A 27,146-nucleotide genomic window follows, 5' to 3' on the forward strand; every position below is an offset into this window, starting at 1 on the left:
GCAAAGGGGGCGCGCAGCGGCAGGTCCCGCCCCCGGCCCCGCGCACACACGCCCACCGCGGCCGGGGCTGCAGAGCTCTCCTTACACCCCGAGCGCTGCGCGAGCAGGGAGGGGGCGCGGAGCCGCAGGTCCCGCCCCCGGCCCCGCACACACACGCCCACCGCGGCCGGGGCTGCAGAGATCTCCAAACACCCGGAGCTCTGCGCGAGCAGCGGCAGGTCCCGCCCCCGGCCCCGCACACACACGCCCACCGCGGCCCGGGCTGCAGAGCTCTCCAAACACCCCGAGCGCTGCGCGAGCAGGGAGGGGGCGCGCAGCGGCAGGTCCCGCCCCCCGGCCCCGCGCACACACGCCCACCGCGGCGCGGGCTGCGAGCGCGGGCGAGGGCCGGCGCCAGTGTGCGCACGCCGCGGGCTGCTCAGTCCTCTCCTCGCACCCTGCTCAGGGCATCTCCAGAGCCTGGAAACGTGAACAGGCGTAAAGTATGGCATGTTGCAAAGATGGTTTCTGCCAAGAAGGTACCCGCGATCGCGCTGTCCTCCGGGCTCAGTTTCGCCCTCCTGCGCTTCCTGTGCCTGGCGGCTTGGTGAGTTTTTTGGGGTACTGTGGGCGGGGGCAAGGAGGAACGTGCAGAAGTGGCAGCTCCCAGCCCCCTTCGACTACCCGCTGCTTCCTGGGCGAACCAGACCTTCTTGCCTCTGATGTAAGATCGGGGGCCCCAAGTCAGGCTTTTCTGTGACCGCATAGACACGGAGACCGCAGGGGGAGCGGGTGCGAGGAGCGCGTAGGTACCGGAGTGCGTGTGCGCGGGGTGCTCTTTTCCTGACCGGGTCTGTCTTCCTCATCCCGACCCCCAGCCCTGCCTCCCTGAGCTTAGGGCAAGCGACTCTTTCCCTAGAAGACAAACCTGTTTCCACCTGTTCTCTGAGCAATTCTTAAAATAATCTCCTCCGCCCCCGTTTTATGCGCTTGCAGTTTAAACGAGTCCCCAGGACAGAACCCAAAGGAGGAGAAATTGTGCCCAGAAAATTTCACCCGCATCCTGGACAGTTTGCTCGATGGTTATGACAACAGGCTGCGTCCTGGATTTGGGGGTATGAGCGATTTCAAACGCGCAAATGTGTCCTGTGTGTCCCTCTCTGCGTCTGCCTGTCTGTCTGTCTATGGAAGTATCTTTAGGTATGCTTCACGTGCAGAAACGAACTTGCCCTCTCTCCCTCCCTCTCTCTCCCTCTCCCTCCCTCTCCCCCTTCTCTCTCTTTCTCCCTCTCTCCTTCTCTCTCCCGCCTTCTATCACTTTCCCTCCTTCTCTCCCTCCCTCTCCCTCCCTCTCCCTCCCTCTCTCTCCCTCTCTCTCTCTCTCCCAGCCCCCCTTCGTGGTGAGACCTATGACAAGGGGACCGCCCCCTCCCGTACTTTCCCATCTCCCTGCCCCCTCAGAGCTTTGCTTCTCCCCCACACCAATTACCTCCCGGGACCTGACTGTTGGGTGGAGGAGGTTGGAGGGGAAGAGTCAAAAATGGGAACTCAGGGCTCAGTTGCTTGCCTTCCCCGAGCTGAGAATGGAGTTTCTCTGAACCTGGCCACTTGGCTCAGAGCAGGTTGCTCTGGAGGCAGCTGAACCAAAGTCCCCTGTCCTCCCACGTGTCAGTTTCTCTGCCAAAACCTAGGCCGGCGTTCTACCTAGGACAGAATCTGGGGCACGAAGCTGCCTGCTCTGTTGGAGAACCCAGTCCTTTTTCCTTTCCTCTTCCGCACTGGGTTGACTTCCCTACAAGGAGGGGAGGAGGCATTTGCTTTCCTCCTTAGACTCTGGAGTCGGAGGTGCTTCCTTTTGCTTTCTTCAACAGAATAGCTAGACTGGGCTTAATGCAGGTGGTACATACACAGCCCTGTTGTGCTTTGTCATATTCATGTTTCCTTTGAATATGTAATGAGAATCTATGTGGCAAGCTCTGTGCTAGCCACTAGGTTCACAAAAATCTTAAGATACAATTCTGAACCTTGAGCAGTCCAATTTGGTGAAGACTTGCTAGGGTCCCACTCATGGGACTGGCCCATATCTGCCCTCAAAGTTCCTCTTCTTTTCAACACACGTGCCAGTTTCCCTTCAGTGAATGAGTCCAACAAGACAAAGATTTTATTATCAAGGAACTTACATCCTAGAAGCGGTAGTCACAATAACAAGTACTATTGTGTTTATTTAATTAAACATCCACATATACCAGGCATGTCATAGGCGTTATTCTGGTTAACCCTTACCACAACCCCAAAAGACAGCCATGTAACTCCATTTTACAAGGAAAAAATGGGCAGTTGGAAAGTTGAGCAACTGGTCCAAGTTCACAATTAGTAAGAGGCAGGAGGAGGAGGTGAACCCAGGGCCAGTTATGTGTTTAAAAGATTAGCAGATTAGCATGGTGTCAGATACTAAGTGATGGGTTTCGAATAATATTAGAAGCACAGAGGAACTTTATGCTTCCATTGAGGGGAGTAAGAAGCTGAGATGTTGGGGGAATGGAGAAAGTCAGAGTGGGAAGCAGGACAGCCGTGGACATGAGGAAGGAGTATGGGCCCAGGTTCCAAAGAATCACTGGAGATAAAATAGAGTTGGGTGCATAAAGCCAGATGATTCTTTGGGTCTATCTGGTCTTGCTGGCCTCATTTAACTACGAGGACGCTGAGGACTCAAAGTGATTTGTGTAGGGGCACATAGTACATCATAGCATGTCAACCACAGGCTGGGATCAGGTCTTCTGAATTCCAGAACATTTTTTCCCCTTGGATTTTACTGAGAAGATTATGGGAAGCCTTTGAGGGTATTAAATCAGTATTTGTATGTTGACAGTGAAACGGACGGATGAGGAGGGCGAGAGTCTCTCCTGCTCTTTTCACTTTCCTCTCCTGGGATAGGTTGCCTGCACTGCATTTGCCTTCATGCAAATCTGAAAAGAGATTTCGTTACAGAAGTGAATCACTTGTCAATGCATGATCTTTTCGAAATGACTGGGAAATTATAACTTTAGATCAAAAATAGTCTCATGGAGAATGTTTCAGATGATGTGGTACCATTTAAGACTGTGTTATATCAATACAAGAGGATATAACCTGCCCATAAAGGTTTTAAACTTGACATTTCAAGTGAAGAAAAAAAAATAACGGAAGTATCAAATCACATGTAGTTTAAATATTCATTAGAGAGTTGATATACCCCAACATAAATGAAAGTGAAGATTTATAACTGAAACTATATGGTTTGATTATTAAATGTTATAAGTGAAAATATTATTGATGGTTAAAATGCAAGTTATAACTCCAAAGGATGAAAGGATCCTTCGTGGATAGATCTCCTTTACTACCTCCTTGCTCTCAAACATTACCTAGATGGTACAATAAGTGAAAACCATCTATGTAAGCTATTTCTGGGTTTTGGTTAGCTGCAAGACTACTGAATGTTTCAAGGGCCTCAACTTATCATCTTACTTGTCACTGTCATGTGATCTGTGTACCAACCTGGAGATACTTTTATACTATCTTGGAAAAGAGTTGAATTAAATTTACATACAGTGTTAGGAGTTGACTAATTCTTCAAGCATTTACCATATAACATAATGTGGTTGTTGTTGTTTTTTTCTCTACCCATAAATATTTGTGGAGACATGATTCATTTCGTAGAAGTGGGTCATTCCCTATAAATGTGTAGTATTCCAAATGTGACAGAGGAAGAGTAATTCTCACCTGCGGAAAATGTGTTATTTGTTTACATAAAGTTGTAAATGTGCACCGTTGAAAATAATGAGAAAAACTCATTGTTAACACAGCCTTTTAGGGGCCACAAATTTGATCTTTCATTATCACATTACAAGTAGAAAGCTTGACATTTTAAAAATAAAATAAAAATAATCCAGATTTTGACCAGCACACTATAAATATGGATTTCCTTCCTGGTGCCTTTAATCCTACGTCTGCTCTTTGAGGAGCATTTACTTTATATCTGTTTGTACAACGTAGCTGTGTTCCATTTAAAATAAAGCTAAAAGCAAAGATTTGAATTGAAATTGGATGGTTTGTGATTGCTCAGTAGGCCAGGCAGGGGTTGAAATAGATTTGGAAACTAAATTACATATTTTTAACTCAGCAGCACAGCTTGTGATAGGGAAATAAAAGGAATTGAAATGGTTCTCTTTTTTTCATCCCTCCAGGATCTCTTCTCCCTTGTCTTCTACATTCTCCCATTGGAAAAGAAAGGGGACACGGTGAGAAGAGAGGGAAGGAGGCAGGGGGGAAGTGGTGCTGGGACTTCTAAAGGGACATAGCTCTTTCTGTCTCTGACAGATCAGTTGTTGTCATCCTGACATAGCTGGCACCTGCTTAAAAGAAGCACACAAGTGAACCCTTCCATGGAGGAGCTAGATGATAATTCCCCCTTGGGCTTATCCACTTTTGATAGTAACATGCCTTATTAAAAATGCACAGCTCAGTTATGGCCTAACCCCCAGGAGTGGGTCTAGAAGGCCTGGCTTTGCCCATCTTCCATGAAGGTGACACAGCCTTCACTGCATGTCAGTCTTTTGAGGCACATGATCTGGAACAATAAATAGTCCCAAGATAGGCGGTTGCCTTGAATCATCCTCATAACCTCTCTAAAATGAGAATGAAGCATTAGAGTCAATTCTGTGAGGTTGTTCACTAACGTAGCTCCACATTAATGGAATCTTCTATAGTTTTGAAAACATTATCACATTACATTATTTATTAAGATGATCACAAAAATACAAAGAGATAAGCAGGGCAGGCATCATCCCTCTGTTAGAGAAGACGCTGAGAATAGTTACAGTGAATTGCCCAGGAGGGCTGTAAGCTAGTAACTGGTAGGTCACAACTCACAGCCCAAGCATTAAACCTTCAGGCAGGTGGCCTGTTGCTGTAACCACTGCTGAAGCTTTCTTGCGTTGTCTTGTATATCAAGAGCAAATTTTTCTGAATATATGAGGTCAGACAATTATGTTTGAGAACTCATTCTAGAAAAAAGTACCTCATACCTCATTGCTGAGTATCACTCCAGGTCCCTTCAAAGTCTTCCCCTTGGGACACTGTGCCCTGACGCCAGGGCCTCCTCCACCCTCCAGAGCACTTTTGGTGCTCTCTTCCTGGAATAGCCATTAGAGCTGTCATCATGGAAGTGTGGCAATTAAATTCCCAAGCCCATCTTAGAAAAGGTTCTTTGAAGGGTGGACTAGTCACTGACTTTGATGCATAGTCCCCCAAGGGAGTACTTCAAAGGTGACCATAGTGATATGGGAGCCATTGTGAAAGTCTTGGAATACACCAAAATAGAGAAACTTAAAACCTGCATAGAGACAAATGAAGCCCTCTCAGCAACACTGATAAACTGAACAAGTTGAAATTGGCACAGGTAAATGAGAACAGACTCCATCAACTGTGTTCCTTGGAAATGCAATAATGGTTGATAACAGAGTCTGTCTCAAAACTTTTGTAGTGACCCCAGTATTACAGCAATTAGGTATGTCACACTTTTTCTAGGATGAGTTTGTGAACTTAATTGTCTGGCCGTGTATCTTCTTGTTACCAAGTAAAGTTGGTTTAAAATAACCAAAACCACATTTCCTGAAAGCAATGAAATGAGAACCTTTATTCTAAACTATTAATAGTATTTTAAAATGGTGAAGGAAAGATGGAATATTGTATACATTTGTCCTAACTTGAAATATTTTTCCCACACAAATTAAATTGTCCTTGCACTATTTCTGAAAGACCTGTATCTCAAATTAAAAATTAAATTGATAAATCATTTGCTGTTTTCATTAATTGAATGTCAACAGAGGATATATTTTGAAAAATATATAAATGAAAAGAGCATTTCAAGCACATGGGGCAATAGAGAGGTGAAGCTTCCTTCTCTTCTAATTTGTCCCATTTATTCATCATCCCTTTGTTAAACCAACGTGTATCAAGAGACAACTATGTGTCAGGAACAATGTTAGTTTGTGAAGATAGAATTCTGATCTGACATTGGCCCTCATAGACATTATAGTAGAGAAATAAAAGTAACAAACAAAACACAAAATAATTAAATGAAAATACTATGGACAATCTAGCATGCTAAGAGAGAGAGAATGTTTGGTGAGGAGTTCTGTTAGAGATTTAGGGTACAAAGAAATCTAAGGTGCAACTTCAAGGTGCCAGGCTTAGAAAGGGTAAAAGAACAGTTATTCTCAGGCAGAACAAGCAAAGCAAGTGCAAAGGTCTGAAGGCGGATAATAGACATAGATTAGTGTGATGTGGACAGTGAAAGGAGTACAGCCTGCCTGGAGCCAGAAAGCGAGAGGAAGAATGTCACGGACTAGGTTGGGATGGTAAGCAGAGGCCAGGCCCAAGCAAGCCGGCGGGATCCTAGCAAGGAGCTTAGATTATTCTCACGGTGAACCTGGCAGCCCCTGGCATTTTCTAAGTGGAGAGAATGACACGGTGTGACTTAGACTGTAATAAGCCTTATTTGGTTGCTGCGTGAAGAAAGACTCGAGAAAGGAAACAGGACAGTATTGAAAGGGGGATGCCAAGGCAAAAGCTTTGGCAAAGCATTGGTGATTGACTTGATGGTGGTTAAGAGAAAATGGGAAAAATTAAAAAATGATTTTGAGAAACCGAGCAAGGGTATTATTTCAAGTGATGGAGGACTGCACAATTTTCTGCCCTCATGAGCTCAAACTTTAGTAAAAGAGATAGAAAATAAACAACAGAGATAAGTAAACTGGAGCGCGTGCCAGATGTCAATTAATGGCCACAGTGTGAGGCAGGGAGGAAGTCCACTTTTCACTGGGGCACTTAGGGAAGACTTCATTGAGGAGGAGGCTTCTGAATACTTCTCACAAGTGGGTAAGAGAGAGAGTAAGCCATATTTTTGGGGTAAGGTCTTCTGGTGAGAAGGAACTTTAAGTGTAAATATGTTGAGCAGGAAAGTCATTGTCACTGTATGAAGTTTATCAGGGCTGAAGAAAGGGTCAGTGTGTTAAAGGTGTAAGGAGAAGTCAGGGAGATCAAAGGACACAATTTTGTAAAGCTTTGGGTAGGCTGGTAAGGACTTTGCTTTTACCTAGAGTCAAATCATAGGTCATTGGAAAGATGTTGGCAGAAGCAAGATCTCAACTGATTCATTTTAATTGGCTGCTGTGAGAATAGGCAGAGAGATTTTCCACAATAAACCAGGCAGGAGATGATGGACGTCTTGACCAAGCTGGTAGCAGAGAAGCTTGTAAATGTATAAGAAATGATTGGCTTCCAGCTAACGTTGACGTCAATTGATGGCAGCTAAAATGTGGAGTGTGAGAGAGAGGGAGGTGTCAGTGCTGACTCCGAAGTTTTTGACTTAAACACCTAGAAAAACCAAGACGTGAAGACTGCGGAAGAAGCAGACGAGGGGTCTGGATAAACAAGTTGTATGCGAGTGTGGTGCATGTGCCTTGGAGATGTCTATTAGTTACAAAGGAGGGATGAGGCTGGAATTCGGGATGACAGGTGCATCAATATACATGGGATTTGAAGCCTTAAGACTATCGAGACCACCAGGGGATTAAAAGGTAGAAAAGAGATACAAATATTAAGCTCTGATGTCTCCAGTGTTAAGAAATGGGAAGAGAGTAGGAAAAATTCCTGTCCCATGAAGATTGAAGTAGCAGAAAAACCAAGGAAGCACCTGTAAGTAAAGTAAAAGATACTGTGAAGTAAAAAAACAAAAAAAAGTATTTCAAAGATGAGGAGGGATTGATGAATTACGTCAAATGTTTCTAACAGATCAACCAAGACAAGAACTTAAATCAGAGAACTAGATTTTGCCGTGTGTGTACCTTCAATGACTTTGACAAGAATAGTGTTTTGCTGGCATGGTGGGTATGAATCTCTGATGGGGTATGTGCAGGAGACACTGGGAGAAGGTTATTATTATTATTATTATTTTTAACACTTCTACAAGGAAGTGCAGAAATGGGATGGTGCAAGTAGACAGAAGGAAATCAAAACAGGAAAGTTTGTTTTAAAATGGGAGAAATAGGAACCAGGTGTGGTGACTCACACCTATAATCCTAGCACTCTGGGAGGCCGAGGTAAGTGGATGGCTTGAACTCATGGGTTCAAGACCAGCTTGAGCAAGAGTGAGACCTCGTCTCTAAAAATAGCTGAGTGTTGTGGAGGGTGCCTGTAGTCCCAGCTACTTGGGAGACTGAGGCAAGAGGGTCACTTGAGCCCAAGAGTTTGAGGTTGCAGTGAGCTGTCTCAAAAAGAAAAAAAAATGGGAGAAATAAAATTACTTTTAAAGTTCATGAGAACAATCCTACAGATAGGGGAAAAAACAAAAAAACAAAACTGGCAGTCTTGACGAAAGGGCACCCTGGTCATGAAACTGGGTTATAAGGGTGAATAGGAAGGAGAAGAGGCAGTGTGTATATTTTCTTTTCAGAAGTTTAAATATAAAAGGGAAGAGAAAGAGGGAAGTTCACATTTTTTTAAAGATGAGACTATATAATGTTTGTGTACTATTGGGAATAATCTAATAGAGGAAAACAGTATGAGACTGGAAGGAAGAGATAAATGAAGGAAAGATTCCCTTGAGAAAACAAGAGAAAATGGTGTCTGAAAACACAAATTGATTTTCTGATTCTCTTGGTCCCCCCACCCACCCACGCACACACAAGAAAATGGACTGGTACTATCGTATCGTTACATATTCTTTAGGGTAAGGATGTGCAAAATGTATTTGGTGTTTCCTGAAATAGGCACTGTAAAATCTAGATCATAAGATTTTAGCAAATTGGTGGATATTTATGTGATACTGCACTGAGCTGCTAGATTACTTTTAGATGAGAAAGGTCATCAGTTTGCCTTTCTGTATCATTAACCATCCCAGCTTTATTCTCTAGGCTTTTGAAATGTATTTATTCTAATAAACCTCAGGCATACAGAATTGAATTCTGGATTAACAGTCAGGTTTATGAGTCTCATTATTTGCCCAAGCATAATCTTCTTTTTGTATATTTATTCATTTATTAAAATAGAGGGCAGCGCCTGTGGCTCAAGGAGTAGGGCGCCGGTCCCATATGCCGGAGGTGGCAGGTTCAAACCTAGCCCCGGCCAAAAGAAAAAAAAAAAAAATAGAATAAACACACCAGTTAAACCATCAACCAGGAATAAGGACAGGACTTTGGGAACATTTATCCAGCTATTTGGTCTTCTGCATCCTAATCTTATCTTCCTCACCCAAATTAACCACCATCCTGAATTCTTTTAAAATCATTTCTGAGCTTTTCTTTCAATGATAATTTAGGCCATCTTAGTTTTTTAAAGTATATTCAAAATATTTGATTGTTTTGAACTTGTTCTCTATAATATTTTGATGCTTTTATTTACTTAATTCTGTATTGCCAAGCTTCACCCTCATTGTTGCGTACTGCTATAAATCATTGATTTTGACTGTTCTGTGATATTCCCTTCGCATAGGAACCAGCTTATTCATCTGCTCTGTTGGCAGTAGGCTTTTTGCTTGTTTCCAAGATTGTGGTGCTGTGAATATCCTGGCCCAAATTTTCTGCTGTAAATGTGCAAGAGGGTTTTTTTTTTTTTTGCATATATATCAAGGAATGAATTTTTCTGGATCTTAGTGTAAGTAGGAGTTCAACTCGACAAGATAATGCCAAAGTATTTTTCGTGTTGAGTTTATAAAATCAAACTCTCATTTAAAATTTATAATGAACATGAGATTCAGGATACACATACCCTCTTTAACACTAGGAAGATATATTTTGCATAGATAGATACATAGATATATAGGTAGAGATAATATATATAAATGGTGTATCTCAAAATGGTATTTTATTGTGAAATGATTTGACATTCTGTCTTTTATGTTCTAATGTAGATGAGCATCTTTTCAAATCCTCATTGACTACAAGAATTTTCTTTCTGTGAATTTCTTGTTTGCTTCTTTTGCTCAGAATCTATTATTGCTGTTGCTGTTTATGCTTTCCTTATTGATTTGGTGCTTTAATTATGTACAAAGTAGACAAGGATGGATGGAAGGTGTATGTAATACAGGAATCTGTATGTAATATAGATGTTCACGAGTAATTGTTAATATCTTCTAAATCAAAGAAGCTTCTAGAACTCTATTGTGTTTTCTGCTTTCTCAGTGATATCAATAGATAAACAAATTGTCTTTATTTAATATTCAGGAAGTCTAATACTTCAATATTTGTAAATAACAAGCAAAAATAGAGATTTCTTTATATATTTCACTCAGATTTCTTATTGTTACTGTTGTACTTCTTAAGTACTTTAAATCTCTTCCTTTCTGGAGATATAGCACTAGTGTCTTGTAAGAGGTCGGTGGATGCATGCTGTAGGTGGCTGGGAAATTAGAAATATTTCCTCAACTTCATATCTGAGGAGACAAGGTAGAAAACATGGACTGAGTAGTTTTAAGATCAGAAAAACAGCCTAAGTCTTTCTCAGGTAACAGCAAATTGAACATTATTGGAGATGAAATTAAAAAGTGATACCTCTCTTTAAGCAGGTCTACATGGCTAAAGGAACAGTGGAAAATGATCTGATATATTGTTCAATGTTTTCCACTTTCCCAGAAAGTTCGATTCATTAATTAAATGGGAGTGTTTTCCTGAATTTGATCTTGCCGATCTTGTCTGCTTCTTTCAAAGACTGTTGAAAATCATCTTGTTCGCCTTAAAGGATATCATTATATTTGGGGGATTAAAAACCATTTCGCTATTACTAAAGAAGTAGAATTTTAAAATAAAAGATGTCTTTGATATCACACAAATATATATAAAATTATGGGAAGAACTTCTAAGCTCAAAATTATCTGGTTCTATGTAATTATGCCCTTGGTAAGGTTCATTGGAACATTGTCAAGAGTAGTATTAGAGGAAGCATCTCTAAGATTTGTTCTTAATTGCATAGTGACCATCGTTCATTGACAAACGATTCGTCAGAAACCTTTTACATTTAAGGCAGGGGACTGGTTCTGGGAGAAGATGCAAATACAAGTTTCTCATGTAATTGAGAGATATTTTTAGCTTAACTAAGGTAGCAAATAAATTACAGTATTTTGTTCCTTTTGAGGAGTTTTTTTTAATCGCCATTGAGATGATATTTGGAACATAATGAAACACATAGTTATTCAGCACCTGGTATGTACAAAGCGCTGTGCTAGTTTGGAACTTCACAGAAAGACTCAGGTTGTAACAAGAACAAAAAAGCATACAAGTGCTACAGGAATGTAGTTCAGAAACTACTCATGAAGAAGATAAGAGATATAGGTATTGGGAAGTTTCAGGATAGAGTCTGGCCAGGGTCTGCAAGAAAGAGAGGAGGCCAGTCCAGGGATGAAGGAGAGGCTTAATTTTAAAGGAGCAGAAAGGATTCTGACCAGAAGTCAGCCCCCCTCACACTGTTTCAGGGAACTTTTATTAGTATAGTTGGCATGTGGGAGGGGGTCAGAAAGATGAGGGAAGTCTTCTTTGCTGCAGGGTGAATGATGCTGTGTCTGAGGCTGATTTTAGAATTACTGCCTCCCACAAAGGCCGTATCTCTAGTGCCAGCCAGGACCACGGTAGGAGATTCTGACACTTCCTAGCATTCAGGAGGGTGGAGAGGGGCTGCTGTGGCCCTTCCGCTTGGTTGCTGACCTGCTTTCTGTCTCCAGCTGTCCTCCTAGGGTGGCTGTACTCCTGTCAGGGCAGGAGGAGGAGTTGCCGGAGCTCAGGAAGGGCTGTTTGTTTTCTGGCCTGCTTTTTTTTGCTACCTGTCTGCCAAATAGCTGTACTTTTGTCAGGGTCCTGAGGATTTCTTTCCCACAGGAATAGCATGTACACACTAGAGATAGAATTCCATCGTACTTCAGTAATTATTTTATAATACAATGTGGTATAGTAAAGCTAGATCACACTTTGGAGATCAATACAAAGTGGTTAGAATTCTGGTTCTGGTATACAGTATTGATATTCTGGGAGCTCAGGGGCTAAATCCATAAAATTTTCATGATAATGACACCTTTGGTGGCGCCTGTGGCTCAAAGGGGTAGGGCGCTGGCCCCATATGCCGGAGGTGGCGGGTTTGAACCCAGCCCCGGCCAAAAACTACAAAAAAAAAAAAACACAAAAGTCCTCGTGAGACAATGACACCTTTGGGGGAAATTGCATCCCTTAAATGAAATAGCACTTGGGAAGAACATGGTAGCCTGCTGGGCACATAATAGTCCTTCAATAAATAGTAATTATTATACATGTGTTTATTGTTCTTTGGAAAATACCCGTCTCCCTGGCTTGGTGCCTGTAGCTCAGTGGCTAGGGCACTGGCCACATCATTGGGGCTGGTGGATTCAAACCTGGCCCGGGCCTGCCAAACAACAATAACTACAACCAAAAATACGTGTGGCGGGCGCCTATAGTCCCAGCTACTTAGGAAGCTGAGACAAGATAATCACTTGAGCCGAAGAGTTTGAGGCTGCTGTGAGCTATGATGCCACAGCACTCTACCCAGGGTGACATAGTGAGACTCTGTCTCTAAAAAAAAAAAAAGGAAAGGAAAAAGAAAGAAAATAATACCTGTCCCTTCTTAGCAGTTATAAATATACACGCTCCTTGGAGGTTGCTGTGAGCTGTGTGATGCCACGGCACTTTACCGAGGGCCATAAAGTGAAACTCTGTCTCTACAAAAAAATAAAAATAAAAAATAAATAAATATACACGCTCCTTTCCCTGTCCCCTCTGCTTCCCGACTGCCACGTCCCTCGTTCAGGCCTCAGATCCCAACTGGACTGGTGTGGCAGCTGCTCATGGGAGCCCTGTGTCTATTCCTGTTTCCCTGTAATTGATTGTCCATTTAAATAACCAGAATGGTTTTGCATAATTCCCTTCCTTCAAACCCCCAGTGGCCTCTCAATGATTCTAGGATACAATTCAAACTTCTTCTTTTTTTTTTTTTTGAGACAGAGTCTCACTTTGTCACCCTTGGTAGAGTGCTATGGCATCACAGCAACCTCCAACTCTTAGGCTTAGGGGATTCTCTTGCCTCAGCTTCCCGAGTAGCTGGGACTACAGGCACTCACCACAATGCCTGGCTATTTTTTTGTTGCAGTTTGGCCGGGGCCAGGTTCGAACCTGCCACCTTCAGTATATGGGGCTGGTGCCCTATTCACTGAGCCATGGTCACTGCCCCACAATTCAAACTTCTTACCATAGTCTACAAGCAAAGGCAGAACTAGACTAAATATCAGGGAAGGAACACAGGGAAAATAGTTCACCTTCACCTCTGTGTTCACTGGCAAGGCTGCCCCAGTAAAGCACCACATACTGGGTGTTCAATCACAACACATTTATTTCTTCACAACTCTGGAGGCATCAAAGTGTCAGCAAGTTTAGTTTCTTCTAAGCCCTCTGTCCTTGGTTTGTGAATGGCCGTCTCCCGGCTGTCTTGCCATGGTCTTCCCTATATGTGCATCTGTGTCCTGATCTCTTCTTTCAAGGAGACCTGTTAGGAGGAGGGCCCACTCCACTGATCTAGTTTAACTTAATTACCTCTTTAAGATCCCGCTTTCAAAATATGTTCTTAAGAAATGCTGCTTTTGAGAGTATGAACGCGGGGGTCGATGTTTTGAGCTTTGATTTCTTATCATTCTCTTTCTTTCTTGCCTTGCATTAGCCCCACTGGCCTCTTTTCAGGTCTTGGAATACCATCAGCCTTTTTCCTGCCTTTAACTGTCTCCCCATTCAGTTCTGTTCTTTCTTTCTGGAATCCAGTTCTTCACCTCTTCCAATGCTTCATGCCCATTCTTTAAATTTATTTAACTCATTGCTTTTAGGAAGCAGCTTTGACCACAAATCTCAAGTAGACTTTCCAGTCTCCCTCTCTTACGAACCATTTTTTCTTGGAAATGATAGTGGCATTCTCAGGGTCCAGTGGCATGTTAACTCCTGAGGCAGGGAACCGGTTACCACGCTGCCGTCAGAGCCTAGCATGGAGCCTGGCACACAGCCGGTGCTCACTCAGTAAGTGTTTATTGAAAGAGTGTTCCAGTGAAATTAATCACAAGCTTTTATTAATAGAATCTTACTCACTCTCAAAGATCCATGGGATAACATAAGGCAGATACTGAATAATACCACGAACACTGAGGTTATAATTCTGAACATGAAACATTTTCAAGAACTACTGAGAAAGTACCATGTTATATAAGAATCTGAAAATTCTTATTATTGTCATGGAATCATTATAAGAATTAGCATATTCCCACGCCTTCAAATAAATTCATAAAGAAAAATATCATTGGACTAATTCCCCCCTCTCCTAAACTTCTCCCATTCTCTTGGAATACCTGTGGTATTTATATTTTATAGGACCCAGTGTTATAAATCCTATTCTAAGAAACAAATGAACATTGTCAACTGCAGTGAACAGTTTTACCTAGGAATTCCTTAGAAATGCAAATTGTCTGGTCCCATCCTACCTTATGACTAATACTAACTCAACAGATTTGAGTATGGGGTCCAGCAAATTGTGCTTTAACAAGCCTTCCAGGTGATTCTGATGTGAGAACTACTGTCCTAAACTGATCTTCAAAGTAACTTTTGATTTCTCAAAAATTTTGTGAAATAGTCTCGTGGAGACATACTCCACCTCAGTGGTTCGCGATCATTTATCTCCCCCTGTCCTGACTTGCAATGACATACTGTTTCTGCTTTATAATGTTTTTGCAATTGTTCTTAAGAAATTAGCATGGTGAATTTTCCTCTCTTGAATCTATTTAAATGAAATTTTCATCTTCTAGGGTTCAACATGCATTACTTGCTTCCTGTATTACCTAACTGTTCCTATAACAACTTACCTTTAATATCCAACCATTCTATTGTTGTTTCCAATTTCTCATTCAGATAAAAATTTAATTAACTTTTCTGCTTTCCAAAGATGTAGTTTTTTAAAAATTAAAACTCACGATAGATCAGCCTTATCTAGATTTTTTTCTCTTACTGTACTGCCAAAGGCTATGTTTTTCTTACGATGCATATTCAGTAAAGAATTTTCTCATTCTCCTTCAAGCTATTTTTTTTTTTTAATGTGGCTCTATCTTCATTCTTTAAAGTAAGAAATATTCTGATTCATTTGTTTGAGGATACCTTTAGCACTAGGTCATTAAGTGACACCAACTGCTCTTTATCTGTTTTGGCATAAATCCAATTATTCAATGAATATCCATGAAAAATTGTTTTATCTTGATAGCTGACATTGTTCTTTCCAGCTGTGAAGTATATAGCCCACACAGGGCTATAAACATTGTTTAAGGAAGTGATGAGCAAGGAAGCAATATTTTTTTGTAGTTTTATTAGTAATAAAATGCTATGTTATCTATAATAATAACTACTATCATTAATGAACACATTATGTCCTAGAAATTTGGACAAGTGATTTATATATTTGATCTCAGTTAATGTTCATTAAAATCTCTGTCTGTGCATACATGTGAGTTGGCCAAGATCATGCAAACTGGATGTTAGAAGCATATGTGTTAAGCCCAGACTGGGTTCCTTCATGAAAAATCTTCAAAAGGCATGTTGTCATGATGCTCCCACCTCTCAGACCCTTGTACTTCTTTTCCAAACTAGTCTTATGTAGACACTGGAAAGAATGTAATTATTGGCCATTATCAGAAGCAGAAGGAAACTCAGATGAAATAACTGTTGAATGTTTACTGAGATTAACACAATCTGAGAGGAATTCAGGAGTTCAAATTTGCTTTTAATATCCAGTTTGTATGATCTTGGCCAAAACACCTGTGCTCATAGAAAGAGATTTTAATGAGTACTAACTGAGATAATATATGTAAATCACTTGTCCAAGCTTCTAGAAATAATGTGTTCATTAATGATAGTACTTACTAGTATAGATAATATAGCATTTTATTCCTAATGAAACTACAATAATTATTGCTCCCTAACAGAGAGAGTGTTGAGTATCTTACTTCAGCTGTTTATTTATTTATTTAGACAGAGTCTCACTTTGTCACCCTCGGTAGAGTACGTGGCGTCACAGCTCACAGCAACCTTAAACTCTTGGGCTCAAACGATTCTCTTGTCTAGCCTCCCAAGTATCTGGGACTATAGGTGCCTGCCGCAACACCCACGTATTTTTAGAGTCTGGCCTTGCTCTTGCTCAGATTGGACTCAAACTCGTGAGGTGATCCACTCTCCTTGGCCTCCCAGAGTGTTTATTTCAGCAATTTAATTTGATCTCTATCGAAATCTTATCTGATAGGTGTGGTTGCTGCTATTCAGTTAAATAACTTGTCCAAATCATATAGCTAGTAGGTGTCACTAGCTACCATGCTAGTCACGGAGCTCGAATCAGTGTGACTTCAAGGGAATTTGTCTGATCTCAAGCACCACTAGTTGGTATGACATGAATCATTTTTTTAAAGTTATTTGTGAGTATCTTTAACTCTCCGAAGACAAATTCCTTCCAGACATTGTGGTTTTCCAGTGGCAGTGTTTCCTCTTTGTAATAACTCATTTTGTATAGGCCCTCAAATGATGGATTATAAAAAAAATCACAGAGATTAAACAGTTTCGCATCCCTGCATTGCCTATTGTAACAGTGCCTAGGGGTGATGGATCTTTGAAGAAACGAGGTTTCTGGTGAGTAATGAGGCTTTCTTTTTGCCTGTAAGTAAACATTGTTGTCTGGTTTATTGTTCCTTTGTCTGCATTTTTTTTTTGTAGAGATTCATCATCTCATTGAAAACTTCAGATGCTTGTAAAAACATAATACATTTTATCTGTATTTACTCTTAACTTCTCAAACCCTCATAGCTTGTAAGATTGGTAATTATTTTTTCACACTTATTTACTTCACACTTACTAGGTCCTGTTACAGAGGTGAAAACTGACATATATGTCACCAGCTTTGGACCTGTTTCTGATGTTGAAATGGTAGGTGGTTGGAAAATTTAATCTACTCTTTGAGGTTCGAAGAAAACATCTAGAACAGAGAGCAAGTGATACTTATTTTATTGTCAGTCACACAAATCTATAAAGCCAAAGAATTGCCCGATTAAACTTAAAGGTATTTAAAGAGTAAGATTTTGAATTTGCATTTAGCCTTAATATGTGAGTATTTGTTGATGACATCAGTCTCAGTAGACAAGCACTTTTCTATTACTGGTCCCCATAGTACAACCTGTGTATGGTTTTTATTTTTGTTTTTATCTTGGGAAACTACTTAGGAGAAGAAAATTAGAAATTATGATTCACATCTGTGCTATCTTATATTAAATATATTTTGTTTGCATGACAAAGAAACAACTCTACTTTATTCCTTGACCCAAAACTCCTAGCAATTTGAAACTCTTGGGTTATTTGACTTATTTAAATAAATTTTATGGAAATTTATCTTCTACAATTTTTACTGTCTTTTTTAAAAGTCTGCAATTTTATGAATAATCATGCAGTAATATTTGTTACACATTAATTCATTTTTTTCTGTCTGATTAAAAGTTAAACACAAATACAATTACCTGGTGTCGGCAGTTTTATTAAATTGCAGTTATTTATTCTTAAATGATTAATATACGTGGTAATTTATTTCTCTTAGGAATGTAGAAGATGAGGTATCAGGAGGGACATAAATGCTGTTATTGCTGAGAATCTCTTTGCTCCTCTAATTTAAGATCATTTCTAATCCTATTAATTTTTTTAGGGTAGTCTTTTTTATGAGTGGGAAAGAGATTCATAAAAATGAATTTTCAATGCATTTAATGCATTTTCTGCCTGCTTATGATGAATTGTCATTTGTGATTTAATACATCTCAAACTGATTTCCTCAGGAATATACAATGGATGTGTTCTTCAGACAGACATGGATTGACAAAAGACTCAAGTATGATGGCCCCATTGAAATTTTAAGATTGAACAATATGATGGTAACAAAAGTGTGGACCCCAGATACTTTCTTCAGGAATGGAAAGAAATCTGTTTCACATAATATGACAGCTCCAAATAAGCTGTTCAGAATTATGAGAAATGGCACTATTTTATACACAATGAGGTAACTGGGTATTTTTCTTCTTCCATTTTAATCCTTTATTCCTTTCTTCCTTTGCTCGCTTCCTCCGTCTGTCCCTCCCTCCTTCCTTCCCTTCCTTCCCATTTTAGAATCTATAAAATTATTTTTAAGAAAAGGTCGATTTTATTTAATTGCATTTTTCATCATAGACTCACCATAAATGCGGAGTGTCCCATGAGACTGGTGGATTTCCCCATGGATGGTCACGCATGCCCTTTGAAATTCGGGAGTTGTAAGTTATAATCAAATGTTGTTAAAATGTATGATTATATCATCAAACCTGATATTTATATATGATTTGTTCCTAGTCCAACATTTAAATTATTGTCTGTGACAAAAACTATTCAGGGTTTGAATTTTAGGAGAAAGTTTATGGACTTATAATTTAAAGTAAAGAGATAAAAACAGTCCTCTTCCCCCCCCCCCACACACACACCAAAAAACCTATTTATGCAGATAGTCTAGATAGTTTGAGTCATAATTAATTGGTTGATAATCATTGGTGAAATTTAGGGACCTCTGAACTCTACATGTGACATAGAAAGTACAAAATGTGTGTATTTATATGTAATGCATATGTGTGTATATATATATATATACACACATACACATTTATCAGTTTCTGTTGCAAGCAGAGTCATTCATAGCAGGCTTGGAAAAAATCCCAAGAAAGTCCAGGGCATAGGTTAAAATAACAAAAGTAGCATTGTTAGTATAAAAATGGCTAAAATTCTTAGGTTGTAACTGGGTTATAGCTTTCATGTGAAGGTCCTACATTAGTTTCATAATAAGGGTGAGTACATTGGGTACTTTTCTTTCATTCTTGAGACACTTTACTAAGAAGAATATGTTCCAGCTCCATCCATGTAAACATGAAAGAGGCGGTGCATCTTACAAGGGTATATGTGAATCCTAGTAAATGTGGAATGTAAAGGTCTTAGCAAAATAACTAAGAAAATGCCACGAAAGCTATGTTAACTAGTGTGATGAAAATGTGTCAAACGGTCTATGAACCAAGTGTATGGTGCCCCATGATCATACTAATGTACACAGCTATGATTTAATAAAAAATAAATAAATAAAAATAAATAAATAAAAATGGCTAAAATGATAAAAGCATGGTAAGGAGACATGATCTGAGATATGTAGGGTCCTATAGATCGTATGAAGGAAGCTTTCTCAAAAGGGTATGGGTTTTTTTTTTTAATTGACATCTTATAATTTTCCCTACCTTTTCTGTCGAGAAAGGGTTGGAGAGAGGCTGTAGTGGAAGAGTTGAAGGTTATTGTTTTAATACAAGCAAGGAGGGTGGAGGGTTAGACTGGGCTGGTAGTAGAGGAGAAAGCTTGAGTATATAGATGGATTTGGGGAATTTTGTAGAGTTGAAGGCGCGAGGATGAAATGAATGGATAAGAGAGAATAGAATGTAAAATTTCTTTCCTCAAGCTCCCTCCTCAGAGATGGCAGCAAATGCGTTTGCCTTTCTAAGGCCTTCCTCATATTTTCAATTCACTCAGAATCTACCCAAAATAGATGCTGGCTTTCCTACTGCCTGAGAGGCGGAGCCGCGCTGACTGTGACGCTGCTGCCTACTGTCCTTGCTCACTGCTTCACTTAATGAGATCGGCAGTCACCATTCTTTTCATAACCCCTTGTAATCACAACATTCAGTGGGCTAACTGGAAGCCAGAGAGAGTCCTTTGTTCCCTGACCATTGGTTTAATGAAAGAAGAAGAAGAAAAAAAAAAAAACAGAAGAAATACATCAAAGTGTGATCTCACTGGGGCCAGAATTAAAATCCATTTGTGCTGTAATCATTTACATTTTACCTGAGATAGTTCTTATCTAGAGAAAGTCCTTTCCACCCCCTGCTTCCCTCCAGTTCTGATAGAAAATATTCTTCTAGGAGACTGAACAGAGTTGGTGCTTAATCAGGGCTTGTATAGCATAACATCACACCTTGGAAGCTGATGCTTTCAGATTGAGAATTATAAAGAGACACATCATACTCAGCAAGCAGGGATTCTTAAATGCTTTGTAAAGAGAAAAAGCACCATAGAACTCTGTTTATAATTCAGAGGAATGAGAGAACCAGGAAAGAAGAAGGTTATTCTAGCAAGATAGTACAGCCAAGAGAGAGATACCTTGTCAGAAATATCATAGTACGCACGGGGCTTTAAGGATCTGATGAAGTGTGAATATATTTCTGGAGACAAATACTGACACGTGTATGATGCTAAGTGACACACAAGCTTCCCAGTGTGCTCCTTAGATATCAACTCCTTTTGTAGACTTAGAAAATTCCATCAAAGACCTTTTGTGCTGTAGCCATTTTAGGAGGGTTTGTGGGGTGGGGAGAGAGTTGGGGTTGGAGGCATACTATTTATTTTGGTTGTTTTGAACTTATATGTGAATAAGCCAAGCTGTCTGTTCTGGGTAGACTGGTAGGCAAGCAGCTGGTCTCCATTTGCACTGAATGCCCAATATAATAGAAAATAGGCTTAAATTGCCAGTAGGAGGGATTTGTTGTGATGGCAGGGAAAATGTCCTGACTGTAAGAGTTTAAAGGTAGTGGAACTGGTTGTATAATTATATTCCCCGGAAAGCTTTACAAACAGCAAAGTAGTGGTCAATGTAGAATGGTTTTCCCAAATAGAGTGGCTATAGCCTTGAAGCAGAGTCTGGAATGGGTGACCCCTGGAGAGCCCTCCCAACAATGGGATTTGTTTGTTTTTATTACAGGCAGCATTTGGTACATTTCTAAACAGCAGAGCTGCATTAGGGTAGAAGTTAGTATTGGCCGAGCACTGGAAGTGAGTTAGAAATGAAAGAATTAGAAGTTCAGCTGTACCGCTGTGGGGGGTTAATATGTCTGCTTTTCAGCAGCTTATCCTGTTTGCCTGGAAACAGCCAAGTGCACTGACGCATGCGTAGTGTTCCCAGGGCTGAGGTTTTAGTTTCTCCTCCCCCGATCTTTGGTCTAAAAGCAATAAATTCCATTGAGTTGCAAGACTATTTATTTAATTTCTACAGCTTCTAAATCCTAAACATGGTTGGTTACATCATGGTGAACACTGATTGTTTGCATTTGTTCCGTCTTTCCTAAACATGAATTATTCTTAAATGTTGACCACCAACGGTGGGTGAAAAGGGGTAACAGACTCTAACCACTTTCTGTGCTCTCATTCAGATGCATATCCGAAGAGTGAGATGATCTATACCTGGACAAAAGGTCCTGAGAAATCAGTTGAAGTTCCCAAGGAGTCTTCCAGCTTAGTTCAGTATGACTTGATTGGGCAAACCGTATCAAGTGAAACTATCAAATCGATTACGGGTGAGACAATTAATGATTAAAGTCAGTATGCTGCCTGACATGAGCAATGGAGTTTAGTCCTAACTTTTTAACTGAAAAATCTGTTGTTTTCAGGGAACAACAAAAATTTTCCAGTAATAGAGTGGATGTATAAATGATAGCTCACAAGTTCTTTAGTTATAGTTACATTATTTTATTTATTTATTTGTTTATTTATTTATTTATAAAGAATCTCATTCTGTTACCCTGGGTAGAGTGCTATAGTATCATCATAACTCACAGTGATCCCAGTCTCTTGGGCTCAAGAGATCCTCTTGCCTCAGCCTCCCTAGTAGCTGGGACTATAGGCATCCACCACAATGCCCAGCTAGTTTTTCTATTTTTAGTAGAGAAGGGATCTTGCTCTTGCTCAGGCTGGTCTCAAACTCATGAGCTCAAGCAATCTACCTACCTTGGCCTCCCAGAGTGCTAGGATTACAGGTGTGAGCCTCTGCACCCAGCCATATATTATTATTTTAGTTTAAAATAAATTGACTTGGTAAGATGTGAATAGTGAGTTGGTTTTCTTATTTTGAGATGAAAAGTCAGTAATAAAATATGTTAAAGCTATTTTCAACCAAATTATGAGGCAAGAAGTTTGATCTTATTTTTGTAGTGCTTTCCAAAAATATTTTTTTTCAATTTTGTCTTAATTTTATGGTGCTGTCTTCCTGCTTTTTTCCAAAGTAAATCAATATCTAAAAATTAATTTAATAAACAAAAAATAAAAATTAACAAAGTTAAGTGTTATGCATTAAAGTTGTCCAACAAATAGGTGGATGGTTATTGATGATAAATCTTGGTTTGTATTTTCTTTTATAATGTAAATAGAAATAATCATAGGATTTAGTTATCATCCTACTTAATGTCATAACTGGCTGTTTATTGCTTATTCTAAAACCATTCCTTATATACTCATATCACCAGAAAAAATGTTATTTGATAATTGTCTTAGACTGTTTGGGCTTCTATAACAAAATACCATAAACTGAGCAGCTTATAAACTACAGAAATTTATTTCTCACAGTTCTGGAGGCTGGGAAGTCCAAGATTGAAGTGCCATTAGATTTCGTGTTTGGTGAAGACTCATTTCCTTGTTCATAGAATAGTACCTTTTTCACTGTGTCCTCGTGTGAGAACACTCAGAGGCAAGAGGGATTCTCTCACTGGGGCTCTAATCCCACTGAGGGCTCCACTTTTTTTTTTTTTTTTTGTAGAGACAGAGTCTCACTGTACCGCCCTTGGGTAGAGTGCCCTGGCATCACACGGCTCACAGCAACCTCTAACTCTTTGGCTTACGCGATTCTCTTGCCTCAGCCTCCCGAGCAGCTGGGACTATAGGCACCCGCCACAACGCCCGGCTATTTTTTGGTTGCAGTTTGGCCGGGGCCAGGTTTGAACCCGCCACCCTCGGCATATGGGGCCGGCGCCTTACTCACTGAGCCACAGACGCCACCCGAGGGCTCCACTTCTATGATAGAATCATCTCCCAAATGTCATTACACTGGTTATTAGTTCTCAACATACGAATTTTGGGGAACCACAAACATTCAGACCATGGCAATAGTTAAAATTAATTCAGCAATTACCACTTGAATTTAGCATTCTAAATTCTTCTTTTTTTTTTTTTCTTTTTTTTGCAGTTTCTGACTGGGGCTGGGTTTGAACCCGCCACCTCCGGCATATGGGGCTGGTGCCCTACTCCTTTGAGCCACACGCGCCACCCCATCCTAAATTCTTGTCACTTGTTTACTCATTGAATTCTCTTAATGTCCCCATGCAGTGGACACTGTTACTATATTCATTTCACAGATGAGAAAGATTTAAAAGGAATGTATTTAAGTAACTTGCCTGAGTCATACAGCTAATAAATGGCAAAACCAAACTTTAAACATCAACATTCTGACTTCTGAGTCCATGTTCTTAAAAGGTCTTGAAAACCAAATCAGAATGCTAAGATTGTATTACTAGAAAAGGGGTAGTTGCAAGATGTGGAACAAAACTGAGTGATGACGAAGGATTTTTTGTTGTTTTGTTTTAAGGAAAATGTGGTAAATACTGATTTGAAGGGATGATGATTCTAAAACAGTGAAACTCAGAAGTGGAATGTGAAATGGTGGTAGACAGGGGCTGTATGGGGACAGTGGATATAGGAAGGTACTAGTCAAGGGCACAGAATTTTGGTTGTTGAAGATGAATAAGACCTCAAAATCTACTGTATAGAGTGGTGCCTGTGTGCTATATCATGTACTTAGAAATTTTCAAAATTATCACAAATAACAGCAGATAAGAAGGTGGGAGAAGATTGCAAGAGGGACTTTACCTAACAATTGCAATCAGTGTAACCTGGCTTATTGTACCCTCAATGAATCCCCAACAATAAAAAAAAAAAAGAAGAAGAAGGTGCGAGAAAACATTTGGAAATGGGCTGATGGCGTAGGTTGTGGTGATGGCTGCAGGGATAGATACTTGTCAAGTTGTATACATTAAATGTGTACAGCATTTGTATGTTTAAAAAATTAAAAATACAATAAGGGAAATTTATTATGGAGAAATAAAATTAATGTACGATCTTTTGTAAAAAAATAAAAATAAAGGAATGTAGTTTACTGTCTTCTCTGTTAAAACTGCTTTGTATATACCCACTCGTTCTGTCGTTGTCAGGAAATTAATGGCTCTGATCCCTTTTTCTAAAGTTTTGTGACTTTCTTTATAATACCTGTCATGACTGTCACCATTTTGAGAAAACCCTCTTCATCAATAATGAAACTATACAGTAGCTCTCTAACAGGGAACTTTGGCTCTCCTCTGTCCAGAAAAAAATATTTTTTTAAAGACATTTCATTCTCCAGTCTGTAAGTGGGATTTAAAACCCATCTGGGAGGACATGAGGTTTCTGAACCTTGCTTCACAGTTTGTGAATAAGGTTACTGTTTTCCTAAATCACTTTTCTTAATTTGTTCTTTTCAGATAGAATAGTAAAAATATTTATTAAAAGCTACCAGAAATCTTATGTTTTGTTACACTTATTAGATTTTTAGGTTTTTGTCTAAATGCAAATGAAATATGCTTGAACTCTGGGACGTTACATATACTTCTGTTTTATACATGTCTATTCATATTTTTATTCACATAGAGAACATTTAGAAATACAGCTCCTTTCTAAAACTAAGACAGCCTCTATCTAAGCTTGTGTGTGGGCATGTATGAAATATATATGAATAATTTTTATAATTTGTATATTTATTTCTTTCCAAAATTAAACATTATAATTTCACATATAGTGTGTATAGGTGTGTACGTCCAATTTTTTAATGGTTTTCCATAAACTTTAGTTCTAAATTCTGCTTTTAAAAACTGCTGAAAATGAAAGCTAATGGCTTACCAATATTAGACCATCAAAATAGAAAGCCCTGTAAGAATTTTTTAAAAGTTACAGCCCAAGCTCAGCACCTGTAGCTCAAGCAGCTAGGGTGCCAGCCATATACATAGAAGCTGGAGGGTCTGAATCCATCCTGGGCCAGCCAAACAACAATGACAACTGCAACCAAAAAGTAGCCAAGCGTTGGGACAGGTACCTGTAGTCCCAGCTACCTGGGAGGCTAAGTCAAGAGGATTGCTTAAGCCCAAGACTTTGAAGTTGCTGTGAGCTGTGATGCCACAGCACTCTACCCAGGGTGACAGCTTGAGACTCTTTCTAAAAAAAAAAAGTTACAGCCCAGTTTGTTAAATCACTTAATCATGACCTGGAAAACAAAAGTGCTTTTCAATATCATTTTCTCCCTGGTTAGGACACTACATACTTCTTGATTTTTGCATTGTTATGCACAAAAGATGATTTCTTTGCTTAGAATAATATTTGGTAGGCTGAAATGTTATTATAAAGCCATTGAATAATTGTCTGCAGTGCCAGGAACACATTTTCCTTTTGTTTTCTTGGCAGGTGAATACATTGTTATGACGGTTTACTTCCACCTCAGACGGAAGATGGGTTACTTTATGATTCAGACCTACATCCCTTGCATTATGACAGTGATTCTCTCTCAAGTTTCCTTCTGGATCAATAAAGAATCAGTTCCAGCTAGGACTGTATTTGGTAATTCCCAGTCATTTCTTGAGTGTTTTTGTTCACATTACGTTTTCATCATGATTCATGAGCAATAGCCTTTAGATATTTCTAAGAAAATATTAAATACTACAATATAAGACTGTATTGAAGAAATAATCAGACTTTTCTTTTTATTTAGCCTATATAAAGTAGGAAGGCTTGGGGAGCTATGGGCAGCCCATCCTTTTTTCTGGGGCCAAGCATCAGACTTCCCCTGTTAGGATCCAGGCAGGCGGAAACCAAGTATAACTCTGGATAGAATTTCACTTTTTGAAGATATTCTTAGGCTCCTGGTGTAATACTGTGTAATTGAATTAAAATTATATCTAGGTGTTAAAATGAAATGCACTGGCAGCTTAAAATAAATAACAATCATGGCTGAATGAATATGAAAGCCTTAGAATGATTTAGCTTTTAATGAACAGGAACAAAATGCAAGTGGCTTAAATGCACTGAATTTGAAGGCATTATGTGCTTAGTTTATAAGCTCATCTATCTATATACCTTTTTATTGAGCCAACATTTTGTTTTTGTTTTTATAGTGGCTTCCTATACACTGTAGAGTGTTTTGAATCATAGGAAGTTCAGAATATATGAGTTTAAAATTTTCATCACTGTGAATAAGCCTTTTACATGTCTGTCATGCTTTTAAAAGTAGAAAGATTAGTTATAATTACATAAATTAGTATTTAATTCTTTCTCTGTTTTTTTTTTTTTGTGAGTAACAAAAGCACTCAGTGGTATAAAAAGATAAATGATTAGAATTGCTTTGGAATGGTGGGATGGTCCTCACAAGAGGTGTCAATTTCCCTTCGCTTTTCTCTCTGGTAGGATCATAGTCATGGTGTGAGATTTCTTATCACACAACAGCTGAAGGGATGCTGGTGAGAAGGAATGGGGAAGGTGGGAACTTTTCATTCTAACTCCTCATCATTTTCAAGAACTGACAATTAGTGTCTTCAGTAAAACTGTAATACCTCCACAGACAATGGGTCTCCCTTTAATCTTCGATTCACCAAGAAGATAAGGATTCATACTGGAGAAACTCACAAAGATGTTTAGTGCTAGAGACAGAGGGTGACCTCAGAAAGGCAGTGAGTGGTCTTCACAGAGTTATGGGGGGTTCAATTAAAGACTGCCCATTGAACGTGTTGAATAGATATTAGCTATTAAATATGTGTGAAAATGAAAAAGAGAAAACAACAAATGTACGCTTTGGATGCCAATAAGTTGAGGTTTAAGCCCCAATCTGCTGTTTATTTTCTGCATCCATAAAATTGTTAATACAAATGATAATATATTTCCACACAGACTAGCGAGGATTTACATCTAACTCTCCTTTTCCTCTTCACTCACAAGGAGAGAATTTGCTGAGTCAGGGATGTCACTAGCGACCATGAAAAAACAAAACCAAATAACATCAGTATGAATGTGAAGAGCAGTGTGTGCTAATTTTCTCTCCAAAGACCTTCTATCTCCAAAGCTGTATGCTTCTAAGTTTTCTAATTATTCCAGTATAGTAAAACATTAAACACAAGTAAATGC

General features: G+C 39.5%; 1 protein-coding gene across 1 annotated transcript in view; it reads left to right on the top strand.

The window, feature by feature from the left end:
* Nucleotides 1-240: 240 nt before the first annotated feature.
* GABRA4 (gamma-aminobutyric acid type A receptor subunit alpha4) overlaps nt 241-27,146 on the top strand; it is a 69,707-nt gene continuing 42,801 nt past the window's right edge. The window contains exons 1-7 of the mRNA XM_053578109.1: nt 241-586; nt 976-1,094; nt 16,942-17,009; nt 17,903-18,123; nt 18,291-18,373; nt 21,332-21,475; nt 25,437-25,589. Coding sequence (XP_053434084.1) covers nt 501-586; nt 976-1,094; nt 16,942-17,009; nt 17,903-18,123; nt 18,291-18,373; nt 21,332-21,475; nt 25,437-25,589 — 874 coding nt within the window. The 5' untranslated portion in view covers nt 241-500. The remainder of the gene's footprint in view (nt 587-975; nt 1,095-16,941; nt 17,010-17,902; nt 18,124-18,290; nt 18,374-21,331; nt 21,476-25,436; nt 25,590-27,146) is intronic.

Source organism: Nycticebus coucang, chromosome 23 (genome assembly GCF_027406575.1).
Source record: "Nycticebus coucang isolate mNycCou1 chromosome 23, mNycCou1.pri, whole genome shotgun sequence".
Classification (NCBI taxonomy): domain Eukaryota; kingdom Metazoa; phylum Chordata; class Mammalia; order Primates; family Lorisidae; genus Nycticebus; species Nycticebus coucang.